Source organism: Siphateles boraxobius, unplaced genomic scaffold (genome assembly GCF_051911475.1).
Source record: "Siphateles boraxobius isolate OS27281-9 unplaced genomic scaffold, OSU_SipBor_1 46, whole genome shotgun sequence".
Taxonomy (NCBI): domain Eukaryota; kingdom Metazoa; phylum Chordata; class Actinopteri; order Cypriniformes; family Leuciscidae; genus Siphateles; species Siphateles boraxobius.
In genome coordinates this window covers 17,849,296-17,862,818 of record NW_027509097.1, presented here as the reverse complement: position 1 = coordinate 17,862,818, position 13,523 = coordinate 17,849,296, and the positions used below count along the sequence as shown (strand labels likewise).

The 13,523-nt window shown below is 40.5% G+C and overlaps 1 protein-coding gene across 5 annotated transcripts in view; it reads left to right on the top strand.

Annotated features, from left to right (window-relative positions):
- rnls (renalase, FAD-dependent amine oxidase) overlaps positions 1-13,523 on the top strand; it is an 89,078-nt gene that overhangs the window by 69,362 nt on the left and 6,193 nt on the right. For 3 of the 5 annotated variants that reach the window (XM_077201217.1, XM_077201218.1, XM_077201221.1), the window contains one exon: positions 1,337-1,862. The exons of the other annotated variants lie outside the window; for them this stretch is intronic. In XM_077201217.1, the coding sequence (XP_077057332.1) occupies positions 1,337-1,489 (153 nt within the window). In that variant the 3' untranslated portion in view covers positions 1,490-1,862. Of the gene's footprint in view, positions 1-1,336; positions 1,863-13,523 lie in introns of those variants that run through there. 5 annotated transcript variants of the gene reach the window in all.

The following is a 13,523-nucleotide window of genomic DNA, read 5'->3' as shown; positions in this document are numbered from 1 at the left end:
ATTTAAATTGTTTGCTTAAATTCAATTAGTGCCAAGAATCATTTTTTTGAGTGTTGATGAGCATAAGAGACTTATTTCTTTTGTAAGAAATTGTACCGATCCCAAACTTTTTGAATGGCTGTACTGTATGTACCTGAATACATAAAGCTGCTTGGTTCCTGTGTTTTGCCTTCTTGAGTATCAGTGATATGAAATAAACAGTCCAATGAACATATCCAGTGTTATACTATGCATCACCCATAGGGCTGTCGCGATAACCGCAATATCGCAGTACCGCGCTACTGACAGGCCAACCGCAGAGAAACGCAAGTAACCGCAGCAACCGCGAACCTCGTTTTCTTTTTTCATAAGGCAACCCTTCGTAGTTCGTACCATGTGTATTGAATGTTAAATAAGTTCATAATGATAACAAAACTGTTTATCATGGTGATTTGTACAGAGGATTCGTGGATTTGGACTTAAGGCTAAACAGACAGTGAATGTGTTCGACTGAGCGCGTGCGATTACCTGCGTCTGTCTTTGAAGTCAAGTCATGTATATTCGTGAAAAGGTTGCCGTTTCCAAGGAAAGCGAAATATTTGTCGTAGGCTATCATCCTTTTAACGTGTAAGGGTATTTACCATGAATGGCATCAGTGCTGGTCAGCATTACACAGCGCGAGGAAGCCGTGGGGGGAAAGCAGCGAGTCACGCATTGAATCAATGCCATTGGTCTCTATTAAGTGAAGCATTGCTTCAGCTTTGCCCAAAAGTGAAGCATTGCTGGCCAGCTGAGCCTTGAAAAGTGGAGCTCAAAGTTAAAAAAATAATTAACACCTTGTTTCATTACATCTATCATTTAAGGAATCAGCTTTTTTGAACGTTTTTGTTGAATGAACGGTTCAATGACTCACTCAAAGACAGTCCGTTGGCATAACAACTGCGCGCTGAGTGACAGTCTTTCAATGCGCAGAGACGCTGTTTAGTTTCGGTTACATTGGTTACATTGTTTCTGTGTATGCTGACCACATCATAACACGTATTTATATAGCAAATAAATATAAATAAATAAATGGCGGTAAAACCGCATATCGCGCTATTGAGCCACTCAAAATTACCGCAAGGGAAATTCCTTCACCGCGACAGCCCTAATCACCCACAAATGTTCCACATAGTATTATTAGTACAATACTTTCAGTGTGCATTCATTTGCATACACAAACACACACACACACACACACACACACACACACACAAAGACGGAACTGCTCCGGCCTTATTCACAAATTTTTTTCCTGCTCAATATCAGAGTAAAAATGAGGTCATCCAATAACTCCATTTTGTTGTTCTCTAATTAGGTGACCAGAGCGGTGGCTGATTGCCCTGGGCAGATGACACTGCTCTCCCAGCCTCTGCTGGTGTGTGGGGGGGACGGCTTCACACACTCCAATTTCGACGGCTGCATCGAGTCCGCCCTGAAGGTCTTTGATGTTCTGAAGTCTTCTCTCTAAAAGGGGGGTGGGAAAGTACGCCTTTATTTTAGTTTTTTGTTATGGAGGATGGCACATTGATTTAGATTTAAGCCCCTCCCCGCAGGAAGATGGATGTACTGCACAAATAACAGTAGATCTGTCTGGCCTGTGTCTGCAGACATGCATTTTGTTACAAAAACCAATTATACCGTCTGTGCCGGATGCTGAGGATTAGAGGACAACAGAGCACTGCGCAGGTTCAGTTGTGACACAGGCTGCCTGCCTCATACTGGCTTTGACACAGTATCTTGGACTACGGTTTTCTGATGTGTAGCAAACATTATGTATGTGTTCAGGTATTCTCAACCTTCCCCTGTGATTAGTTTCAGATTAATAAAATTATTAAAACATGCTTGAATGTGTCGCTGTACATGGGTAGTTGACGTTCTGCGATGTGACCAAGTATACTCCATTTAAAATGTTTTATGGTAATTATAATATATGTAAAAAGTTAATGTAAGATTAGGTTTAAAATAATTGTGAGAAATAAAGTAATAATTGTAACAAAATGCATCACAATTGTAAGTAGTAGCTAAATATGAGATGTAGGGCCCTATTTTAATGATCTAAGCTCATGGTCTAAAGTGCACGGCGCAAGTGCACTTAGGGCGTTTCCGAATCCACTTTTGCTAGTTTAACGACGGGAAAAATGTTTGGCACGCATGGTAAAAAAGGGTTGTCCCAATTCTCTTCGGATTGGGTGTGTTTTGGGTGTAACGTGCAATAAACCAATCAGAGTCTTCTCTCCCATTCCCTTTAAAAGCCAGTTGCGCTATTTGCATGGCGAAATTAGCAAGCGGAAAAACTGAACGCTTCTTCAGACAGGAAATAGATCAGCTCGTGCGTGAGGTTAAAGCGTGCAGGCAGACCATCTACGGGACAAAGTGTACGCATGTTGTGGACCCGCCTATAGGCATATATTACTAACGGACTCTATAAATAACAAAAAAAATATTGCGCCATTGACTTTAGACCAGGTTTTTGTTGGTCAATGGCGCAGTCTATTTCAGTTGCCTCAAAATAGCAACGCACCAACAATGTGTCTGAACACATCTCGTAATCAGACCAGCACGACCATGGGCGCACAAATGGGCGCAAATGCATTTGCTATTTAAACAACGCAGGACGTGAAAATGATAACTGCGTCGGGCTGAAACTAGCAAAAAACACTTGGGTCGCGCCTGGTGCTACATTTTGCGGGGTGTATGATAGGGCCCTTAAAGTCCCTGTAAAGTCAAAATTAAGTATGTGTTCTGAGTTTTTCACACCAGAGAAAAATGTTTTATTAGCCACCCAGCCAAATTTGAATGATAAAAAAAGCTGGCAAGTACATAAAATAAGCTATCAAAATATTGAAAAAATTAGCAGTAGTCTCTGCTCTCAAACGCTGGGGGCATGTCTGCTGGCTGCGCTGTAACCACGCCCACTCGCGGGAAAGCTGCCGTCGAGTTACTGTGGACTACCTACTATAATTACTGTATAACATAAGCACACCACACAAGGCAACTTACACTCATTGGTGGGCACGCACTGCCGATGATGGCACCAGTGTTCGGCGCGACGGGAGGATAAAGGCAGAGGCGGGAGATAGTCCATTCACCAGTAACAGCAGATTATCAGTGAAAGTTTATAAAACTATCCCGTGTAAAATGATCACTACAGAGGCGGGTGTTGGCTGTGATCCTCAGCTCTCTATTAAGGTGGCTCCTCACAAAATTAATCCACCTTCTTGATGTGATTGTTTTTCGGAAATATAAATAAGGACACCGATTTGTTTTGTACATGATCGCATCTAGGTAGTACGCGTTTCCGTGACGAAGACATAGCTAACTAGCAAACTGTAGGCTGTAGTAACTAATAATAGTACTGACAATAACTCGCGATTGAGCTTCAAACTGATGCGAATGTGCTCTATTTATATTGTTAGTGGAGCGGCCAGCCTCAGTGGCTCTAGTGCGTCATCAAGTAGGGGCGTGTCCAGGAGCTCAGGGGCTCCAGTGCGTCATCGAGCCCCGTTTTAGACCCGCCCAAAAAATCCGGAAAATAGCAATGGTGAAAAACTGTGTAACGGTCTAACTCCACAATTTAGAACTACACAGTTCACAGTCTTTGTAATATGTTTTCGCAATGCATTTCTAACATTTATAATGTGCTTAGATTTTATTTTTTAGAATTGCCTTTACAGGGACTAATGTAATTTTGTAACATAAGCTGCCACTGTTAGAAATAAAGTCAGAATGAGGAAGTATAAAGTCACAATTATTGCAATTGTAAAATATATATATTTTTAAATTATTATTATTTTAGGCGTAAAGGGGTTTCCATACATTCATGAAAATGAATATTTTACCTATAATTTTGATGTTTTAAAAACAGCTCAGAGATAATTTGTGCAAATCAGACCCATCTTGCATTTGGTTGTTTTAGTGCAGGAGTGGGGGTGAAAGTTGGCCCAGCTCGGCTGCCACCCCCTACTGATCTGTGTACAGTATTCTGCTTAGAGGAGCGAGAGCAGCCATTGACCGACTTGTGCAGCTTAGTGCTGCTGCATCTGGGCCATAATCTGGGACAAAATGTTTGGCAGCCAGTCTGGGGAGAGAGTCAGTCATAATCCAGCCATAATTACGGCCGGGGTGGGCCCGGGGCCCACTGCACAGCTGGGCCTTCCTCATTCTCTTTCTTGATCTCTCCCTTTTTCTCTTTCTTCATCAGTTACTCCCCCACTCCAAATTCCTGTTCTCACTACTAATATTAGCCTCTGTGCCCTTACCAGGATTATATTACTTCCCTCCTGAGATGCACCACACTATCATCAATACAGAGTCAACAAACCATCTCAAGATGGATGGGTTAGACTCATGTACATTTTGCATTTATCTTGTATCCAGACTTATCATTGTTTTTTCCTGTTTTCTAAGGCAGTTAATAACTTATAGTTTTTAACTTGATTCATTTTAATTGCTTTTGCTTTAATGACAGCAGCAGTCGAGCTGCATGAACCTAACAAACCTGATGATCATGTTCACCAGCATGATTTCAGAGTGATCTAAAGAGCACCTTAAGCTTCAATGGAATGGATGTCACTAATGTACTTAAATGATTATTGACTTAGAAATCATGCAGAATATTATATATTTATAATAAACTTTGTTTTAAATGTTTCAAAATCCTAAAGCCCTCTGTTTATTTCCTTGTTTAAATTAGCTTTTAAGTCCCAGATCTAGTCTCATACTTTCAGACCCCGCACTGTATATATTGGTATATATTCTGAATATCTTTTATTTATACCCTGCTTTGAAGAGTTTGACCATGTGCCACTGTGATTTTCCAGTATAAACTAATCATCCGTGCCTTCCATTTTAAACAAAAAGCCGGGCCTCAGCAAGAATTTCATGTGGTAGTTACTTTCAGGAACGAAGCTAAGAGCTATATGTTGAAAAAGACAAGTCATCAAGTCACCACTAGCATGTTCTGATTTTAAAGGAACTAAAAAGAGAAGTTTATACAGAAAAAGCTAATCCTTTCCACTTTATTATATATGAATAACAGCCTTTTGTACATGTTCCTCTTTCTCTAGCAGTGCTGGTCTGATCTGCTAGAAAGAAACCGAGAGCGGGAGAGAGAAAGAGCGAGGCTTTACTCTAATGGATACATTATTCATACAAGTCATCCTGCAAGGAATAGAGCTCAGCTGCCTGGGTTGCAAAAGCCTTGCCACAATGTTGCATCAGCCACCTCGCTTTCATTAATACGCACATTACCGTCTAGGGCTCTTTGATCTTTTTTTAGCAGTCGATAAAAAAGAATGGGCTATGGTAGAACACTCCATTGCAGGGTTGACATTGTTAGTGATTTGATCTGGGTTGAGGATGGTCGTCCTAAAAGACTGATGGACAGGCATCGGGGGGTGACTGTGAGGCGGGCGAATGTTGTGCTACTCTTGCCGGCTGCTCGTGCGCCTGGTAGATGATACAGTCAGGCAAAGCCTTTGTTTTGCTGCCAGGACTCATTTCAAATGTTCCCCTGACTCCTTTCGCTTCTTACTTTCATCCCTGTCTGAAATATTCTTGTTCTCATTTTCTTTTATCCCCTCTCTTCATCCCTGGTGACAATTTGCATGCACACGAGGCTCCTTCCAGACTCTTTCGCTTCCCCCTGACTGTTCATTCCCCCCTTTTCTAAAAGCGCACGCCGTAAAGCCACAGAGCGTGTTGCCGCAGACACAAGGATCATAGCTCCACTGACCTATTTTTATAGGCTATCCCGACGGAGCGTGGCTGCTGTGCATTATGGGTATCGGATTTGCATTTTTGCAAAGTCACTGGCAGATGGCACCAGAGCTTGACGAGACAGCGGTAGGCTAATCCCTACCCAATTGACACAGACACACACATACAATCCTTCTCGGCATCATACACAATCCCATCCCCCACTCCGAGGCAGATCATGTGTGTCCTCTTTAGGTAGACCCCCCTAGAGCCGGATGAAAAGCGCTGGCATCATATCAGAAGTGCTTAGGCCATCACTCACATTGAGAATGGGAAGACTTTTGTAGCTGGATTCAAGGGCATCACTAATAAGATTCAACAACCCCCCCCCCTTCATATTTGGTTAGAGGGGAGAGATGTTTTGTGGGAGGAAATGAAAGGAGATAGTGCCTGGGTTTGGGGATATGAGGATCCTGTGTGGTTGTGTGTAAGCGGCAGACAGGAGATTGGGATGTTTAGACTCCTCTCCCTCTCTCACATCTCTAGGGAGCTCAGGCTTGTTTAATTAGAGGGGTGGTGCCACTAGTAATGGGCGCTGACGTCATTAGCCCCTTCTTCTCGCTCTCCCGCTTCTCCTCACAGGCCCAACAGCATGGCTTTCTCAGCAGTCAATATACCCAAAAGCCCTCTATTGATCTGGGAGGGACGGCTTCACTCACATGGCAGCAAACTACCCTTAGTTAAAGGCCGATTATTTTCCTCCGATTTACAGTCTGGAGGAGTCACTAGTCGGAGGAAAGGTCCATTGTCTCTTGTCTATAGACGAGTATCACTCTATAAAGCACAGCTCACACAGGACTCACTTTCAAACCAAGCAGCATTCTGTTGGTCAACGTGGTGAATTTAGGTAAATCTGTGAGGGGAACTTTTCACCCTTATGTGAAACTCAGATTATGCGGATTTATATTGGAATGACTCAATTTTGCTGAGCAACAGTAAATGTGATGGCACATCCAGTCATTTAGTGTATGATGTTCCTTTTTCCTCTGTAACTCGTCGAAACAACTAGCTTGATACTGCAAAGGCTGTTTGTTTTTTGAAAAGCCAGGTTTCTATCACTCTGTTGAAAATATGGTTAAGTTACTAGCTTCACAACATCTCAGGACTCATAGCAGCATGCCAGCTGTCAATCTGGTATCAGCAGCTGCACATTAAACTGTCATTTCTGTCCTCTGTCCTGCCCACAGACTGGCAGAAAGCTAGACATCAAGGTGACTTGAGTAAAACACGTCCAACTAGTGCAAGCCTCCTGCCTGGGCTCTTCTCTGGAGTTGTTTTGAAAGTGCAGAGAGTCATTAACAGCCCTTATGCTTTGCGCAATGTTAGCAGGATCCGCACCATCTGTAGCTTGTGAAATGGTGCCACGCCACAAAGTAGGCCTTGTCAGGGAAATGTGTGTCCTATAGGATGTAAAAATCACAAATGAGATATCTTTAATATTTCAACGATTTCAGCAGTGCAATTCACATTCATTTTATTGCTTTATGCTCTTACAATTATCTTTTTTAATGTTAACATTTTTATTTATCCTAATCAGTGTCTAAAATTAACTTTTTATTGCACTTTTGTTCCTCATGTTTTTGTTTCAGTGGCTAAGTGTATATATTGCCACATTAAGTTCTGGTGGAAAAATACTCTTTATATAATACTCTAATTACTGTATATTAAATAATACTCTACTAATATATAATTTTTTATAAAAAAAAAATTCTATATTATGTTGTGACCAGCCTGTATTTTATTCACATGCCAAAGCCCTTTTTTGCTCTCATTTAGCACTTAAAGGGAGTTAGTAATATGCGCAAGCAGACCATCTACGGGACAGTGTACGCGCGTTGTGTACCTGCCTATACCCACCACAACGTGCGTACACTTTGTCCCGTAGATGGTCTGCTTGCACACTTTAACCTCGCGCACGAGCTGATCAATTTCCTCTCTGGAAAAGCGTTCAGTTTTTCCGCTTGCAAATTCCGCCATGTAAATAGCGAATCCGCCATGGCGTGAGCTCAGCTGGCTTTTAAAGGGAATGTGAGATGAGACTCTGATCGGTTTATTGCATGTTACGCCCAAAACACACCCATTACTCATTAAGAGAATAGGGACAACCGTTTTAGACCATGTGCCTGGCGGGCCGACCACTTTTCCTGTCGTTAAAATAGCAAAAGTGGATTCGGAAACGCACTTGTGCCTTGCACTTTAGACCATGCGCTTAAATCGTTCAAATAGGCCCCAAATAATTTTAATTCTGGACCCTGCTATTAAGGAATTTCAGGAGAAACATCTGAGACAGTTGATAATTGAATCATATCTGTGTACTCCATTATATAAAAAGAGCATACCGTTTTCCTGTTTTTCCTATGGAGGTGCTTCTTTGCATCACCCCCAAATCGTGTGTCTTGACACCAGATCCCAAAAAATGCATATTTGAGTAGTTAAAAATAGTGAACATTTTACTGTAGCTTCAGAGGTCTGGTTGTGTTGTCATAAGAAAAGCATTCTCAGATCAGAGAGCACGGACAACAGATTTCAGGGATGGACGAACGCTGACCACTGTTCCACAGGAAGTGATGGCTCATAGCCCTCTGTTCAGTGCTGACGTATACACTACAGGCTGCACAGGAACCTCTGTAAAGATGAGCAGATCGAGAGCACACAGTGCTACCTTTGGGCAGATGCTGAATCAGTGGTTTGTATGAAAGCTTGAAAAGGGTTTCGCAGTTAAAGTAATTTGTGCTGGAGGCTGCGTTGGAGGGTACATGCATGGTATGCGCTTAATGAGTATTTGTGCATATGAATTGGACTCGGACGTTATTTTAGAAGACCATATGTGTCTGGTATGAGCTCAGTGACAGGTTAAGTGTATGTTAAATTGCCTAACCTCTTGTAAGGGAGAAGAGTACTGAGAAGACTGGTTGTACATGTACTGCAGCAGTGGCACACCCTAACCCTTAACTTCTAGGGGAAGTGTGCACACTCACTCTCAAGGGAGTGGAGTCGTCACACACACACCACTTAATGTCTGTAAGCTTGAAATGCCACATGCCTCTCTTACTGACTGCAGCCAGACAGTTTTACTCATTAAAGTTGTTTTGCTTGTTTTTTTCCCTCATATAGTTTATTTCCACGGCAATTTTAAATTATTGTTTCATTTTTACCAGTTCCTGTTCAGAAATGTATTAACTTTATATTATATTAACTTAAGACATGGTCAGGGTAATTCAACTGTCCTGATATCAAAATGAAGAATATTAGTTTAGGTTATAAAATGTTATAGTCTTTTGATGCAACTCCGCAAAACGCAATGATATTTATGAATTCATATTTCATTGTAAATCGAAATACTTTAAAACATATTTAAAATGTGCATATGTTAAAAAAAAATTATATGTGTACACTAACAACACGAGATTGTATGTGCTCATCCAAAAATAAATAATTAACAATGGTCTCAGACTCTACTTTAATAGTAAGCAAACAACATTTCAAGGGAGTAAAGAAAGAATGTTTTGGAATTTTATTTTTTATGACATTTTTCAAGTCAATAAGAGTCATTAAATTTAAACTTTTTTTTTTTTTTTACAACCTTCAGGAGCATTTTGCCGTTATTAGACAGAATAGAATTATATAAAATCGTAATTTTTTATTGGTTGAGGGATTGCTCATGTGAATTCCTGACCTGGTCTGGACCTACTTCAACAACTCTTTCTCTCATTAATCAGCTTTATGAAGAGCCTGTGTTATAAAGGAAGAGCACGTTATTTGGCCAGAGCCATGAGCAAGGACAATCTAACGCTTGGCTAAAGCCTTTTCAGCTCAGATTAGACCAGCGCTCTGTTTTACACACAATAGCCCTACCCTAGTTGTAAATCTGTTACAGCTTTGGACTTTAGACTGCAGAAAAGAGGGCAGAAGAGAGCTCTGGGAGAGTTGGCATGAGCACTTCTGCTCATTTTGGGGCTGAGTGGGGGAAGGGAGAGCGAGAGCCTGGGAGGCACAGCCAATCAGATGTAAGGACACGTCTGTTGCTTTGTTTTGACTGGTCACATACATTTCCCATCATTCCCCTCTCCTCAATGCCACAGGAACATTCAATATTCTCAGCCTGGTCTCATGCAGTGTATTATTCATTTAGATGTTCAAAGGTATATTGCTTTCAATAGAATGGAGCATTCTATTGCATTTCAGACAGCCTTGAGTATTATTAAACAGTCAGACGGAGTCTATGGAGAAAAATTCAATCGCTTCTGTTTAGTCTTAAAAAGTTTTTTGACACTGAACTCATCTGAACCCCGCTAGAATTCAGATGGTACTGCACTTGTTTGAGTCTTTAATGAGAATATTAACTTCAGTCTGAACATTATGACATTGATCATAACATTCTTTGAATACATTTGATTATATGTACTGAAAATTCACTATATGAGGATGAGGATATGGATGATTTTTTGTTGTTGTTGTTGTTGCTTGAGGGCACTGTAAACTCTCTTTACACAAAATTGATATCTCAAACTAATTTGTGTGTGTGTGTGTGTGTGTGTGTGTGTGTGTGTGTGTGTGTGTGTGTGTGTGTGTGTGTGTGTGTGTGTGTGTGTGTGTGTGTGTGTGTGTGTGTGTGTGTGTGTGTGTGTGTGTGTGTGTGTGTGTGTGTGTGTGTGTGTGTGTGTGTGTGTATACACATATCATAATGAATAATAATATATATATATTATTGAATAATATATTATTACTGAATAATAATATTCCGTTTATACTTTAAAAATAGTTATTTTTAAAATATATGAAAATATATATTTTTGAAAAGAATTATGATACGCTCAAAATGCAAGAATAAATATTGTTAAATGTTTTTACCACAACACAAATTTTTTTAACCTTTTCTTAAAAATGGTATAGAAGTTTGTCAAAATCATATCAAACCAACATGAACACAAAGAGTAAAAGAACTGGATTACACTGCATACACAGGCACATTTAGGCCACTGTTGGACAAACATAAAAATGTCCTTTTGCTCAAACTTTTGTTTGTTTTCTTTCCCTTCGTAACAGAAATGTTGCCATAGATACGTATGTTTTGGATTTGTCAACTAATGGACAACCCAGCATGGATTTTTGGTCATATACTCTTTGGGTTTTTTTGGGATAATTTTTTGTTTACTTTTTGGACATTGAACCAAGGGGATTTCACTGTACACCTCTACTGTAGCTAGTAGCTACTGCTTTTTGGGTTATAGGTCAGCATTTTCTGCCCAAATTAGAGGAAAAATCTGCATAATGCATTTAAACCTTGTGAACTGTGTTAAACAGAACTGAGAACATTCACATTAGGTGAACTGGATGGCAATATTAGGACAAAGAATCTCACAGTTACAGTAATTTTTGGCATAATCTAGTACAGAGCTTTGCAAAGCAGCGCAGTTTAGATACTCCTCAAACATTATGGTTAGGGATTTGTTCTGAACCACATGCTGTTAAGAAAGACACATTATCATCATGGAAGTAAAGTAATTAGGACATGTAAGGAGAGTGGGGGATAGAAAAGGAAAGAATGCAACAGCATGAGAGGGAGAGAGACAGAGAGAGGGACTGTATCATGGTTTACCCGCTGGAGAGGCTGGCTGTGGCCTGCAGACTCTGGGGCTTTTATGGCTGTGGGAAAGGCCAGGAGGTCACCCAAATTTCGTCAGACATCATTTTTTTTTTAGAGAAAGCCATTTCAGCATATTTTTTTCCCTCCACATGCCGTGTTTACTTTCATCCACTTCCCACTGTGTGGCTCCACTGCAGTCTGGGGAATATGCGCTCTGCGTTTGTACACCCCTTCCCTGCCTTTGCCTTTGGTTTGAGTGGGACGATGTCCATGCTTCAGGGGCTACATTCACACAGAATATACTTGGTTCTTTTTTAAAAAGACAAATACATTTATATTCACACATAGCGCTGTTATGAATGATATTCTATATATAACTTAAAATTGAATTGAGAGTGAGTTCAGTTCAGCCTGTGATGTGTGAACAGAAACCAAATATTGATTTTTAGATTAATCACAATCTTCATTTGAACGATTGTGATATTGATACGTAATATCCCAAAAGCTATCTTTCACTTTGTTTGTGTCAATATGGACTCCAGTTAAACTGTCAGTTATTTTTAGTGAATCAAAAACACAGCGTTATCAATGTAGTCCGATTCACAAGCAAATGTCTCTTAATGACTCAGTTCTTTTTAGTGAACCAAAAACTTGAAGCGTGACCAGTGTAGTCTGATTTACCAACAAATGACTATTTTTCTTTTTAATGAATCAAAAAAATACTGTGGAACCACTGTAGACAGATTTGTGAAACGAATTACTCTTTTAAGACTTTTTTTTAATGAATAGTTCAAAAAGACATGTTACCAGTTTTAATCACTTTGAAATACCACCCTGTATAATTTACAGCAGGGATGTTTCTAGCATTTTAATCACAACCGGGACACAGGTCATCAAAAATGTGTCAGAATATTTTGTATCATTTCATACAATGGATTGTAGGAAAATATCCACCTCACCCAGTGCTCTTTTTCTTTCTATAAATGAATATGAATATTCAATATAATATAAGAAATAATTAAAGAAAACATTAAATATCATCAGGAAAAAATGTAATCCTTATCATCAGACAAGGATTTAGCAGTAGCCTAATATAATAAGGCACAGCTGTATTTCACTGGGGCTTTTGCCCTAGTATAAAGAGTCTAACAATGCCCCTAATTTACAGCATTACATGTACGCAGCATTAAATGTGGCAGACTTGCCTTTTTATTTTACGATATATACATTTGATCAGTTTGATGTTTGAGCTACATGGATTCAAGAATATAGCATAAATCAGAATCAAATCAAAACCAATTGGAATTAAACTAGATTTGAGATATTGTGAATCTAAATAAAATTTGGAAAACTGTATTGATACCCTGCCCTAATAGCAGAAGTGTCCCGCTTGGTAGAATCCCTCCTCTCTGGTGTAATGATGGGACTGGGAGATAGACTTCTGGCGTCCTGCTGCCTTTTTTGGGAAAAGGGAAGAAGTGGTGATCTTAAGTTTCATAAGATGGAACATGGCTTCAACTTGACTGGAAATCTCATTAGCAAACAACTCAGGAATAACAATGTGGTCACTGGACTGTAAAAGTCAGGGGAGAATCAAAGAGATTCTTCTCACTCCCTCTGTTTAGAGCGCCAAAGCCCAGCTATGTTTCTGATTCCACATCCCCCATGGACATTAATATTAAAACAATATCCCTCTCCGAGAAGCGGCATTAATGACCGGCGAAGTAATTATGCTTTCGTTGAACTGCAATCTCGACTTTCTCGGCTCATGTGAAGAGTGGCGGTGAGGAGGACCCTGCGACCCAGGCAATGATTATACTTGGAAGAAGCGTGTAGTGCTTTGATCAGTCCCGACTTCCTTCAATGATGAATCTCTCGTTTGCTCTTGTCCTGCATTGAGGCCTGAATGGAAGTCTTCGGGGGCGTTAGACAAACAGCGGTTCGAGTGGCGGTGGGGGTGAGCTTGGAAAGAGCTCAGCAGCTGTTTGGATGGCTTACACAGATGTTTGTCATCCTTAAAGAGTGGAGGCTTTACCGCCCCTGCACCTCTCACAGGGTCTCGCACCTGAGAGCAAGTGTGTTCATGTGTAATAATAAAAGACAGAGGACAGGGCTGGCCATCGAGCTGTGACTGACGGCAGCATGGGGGAGAACAGCC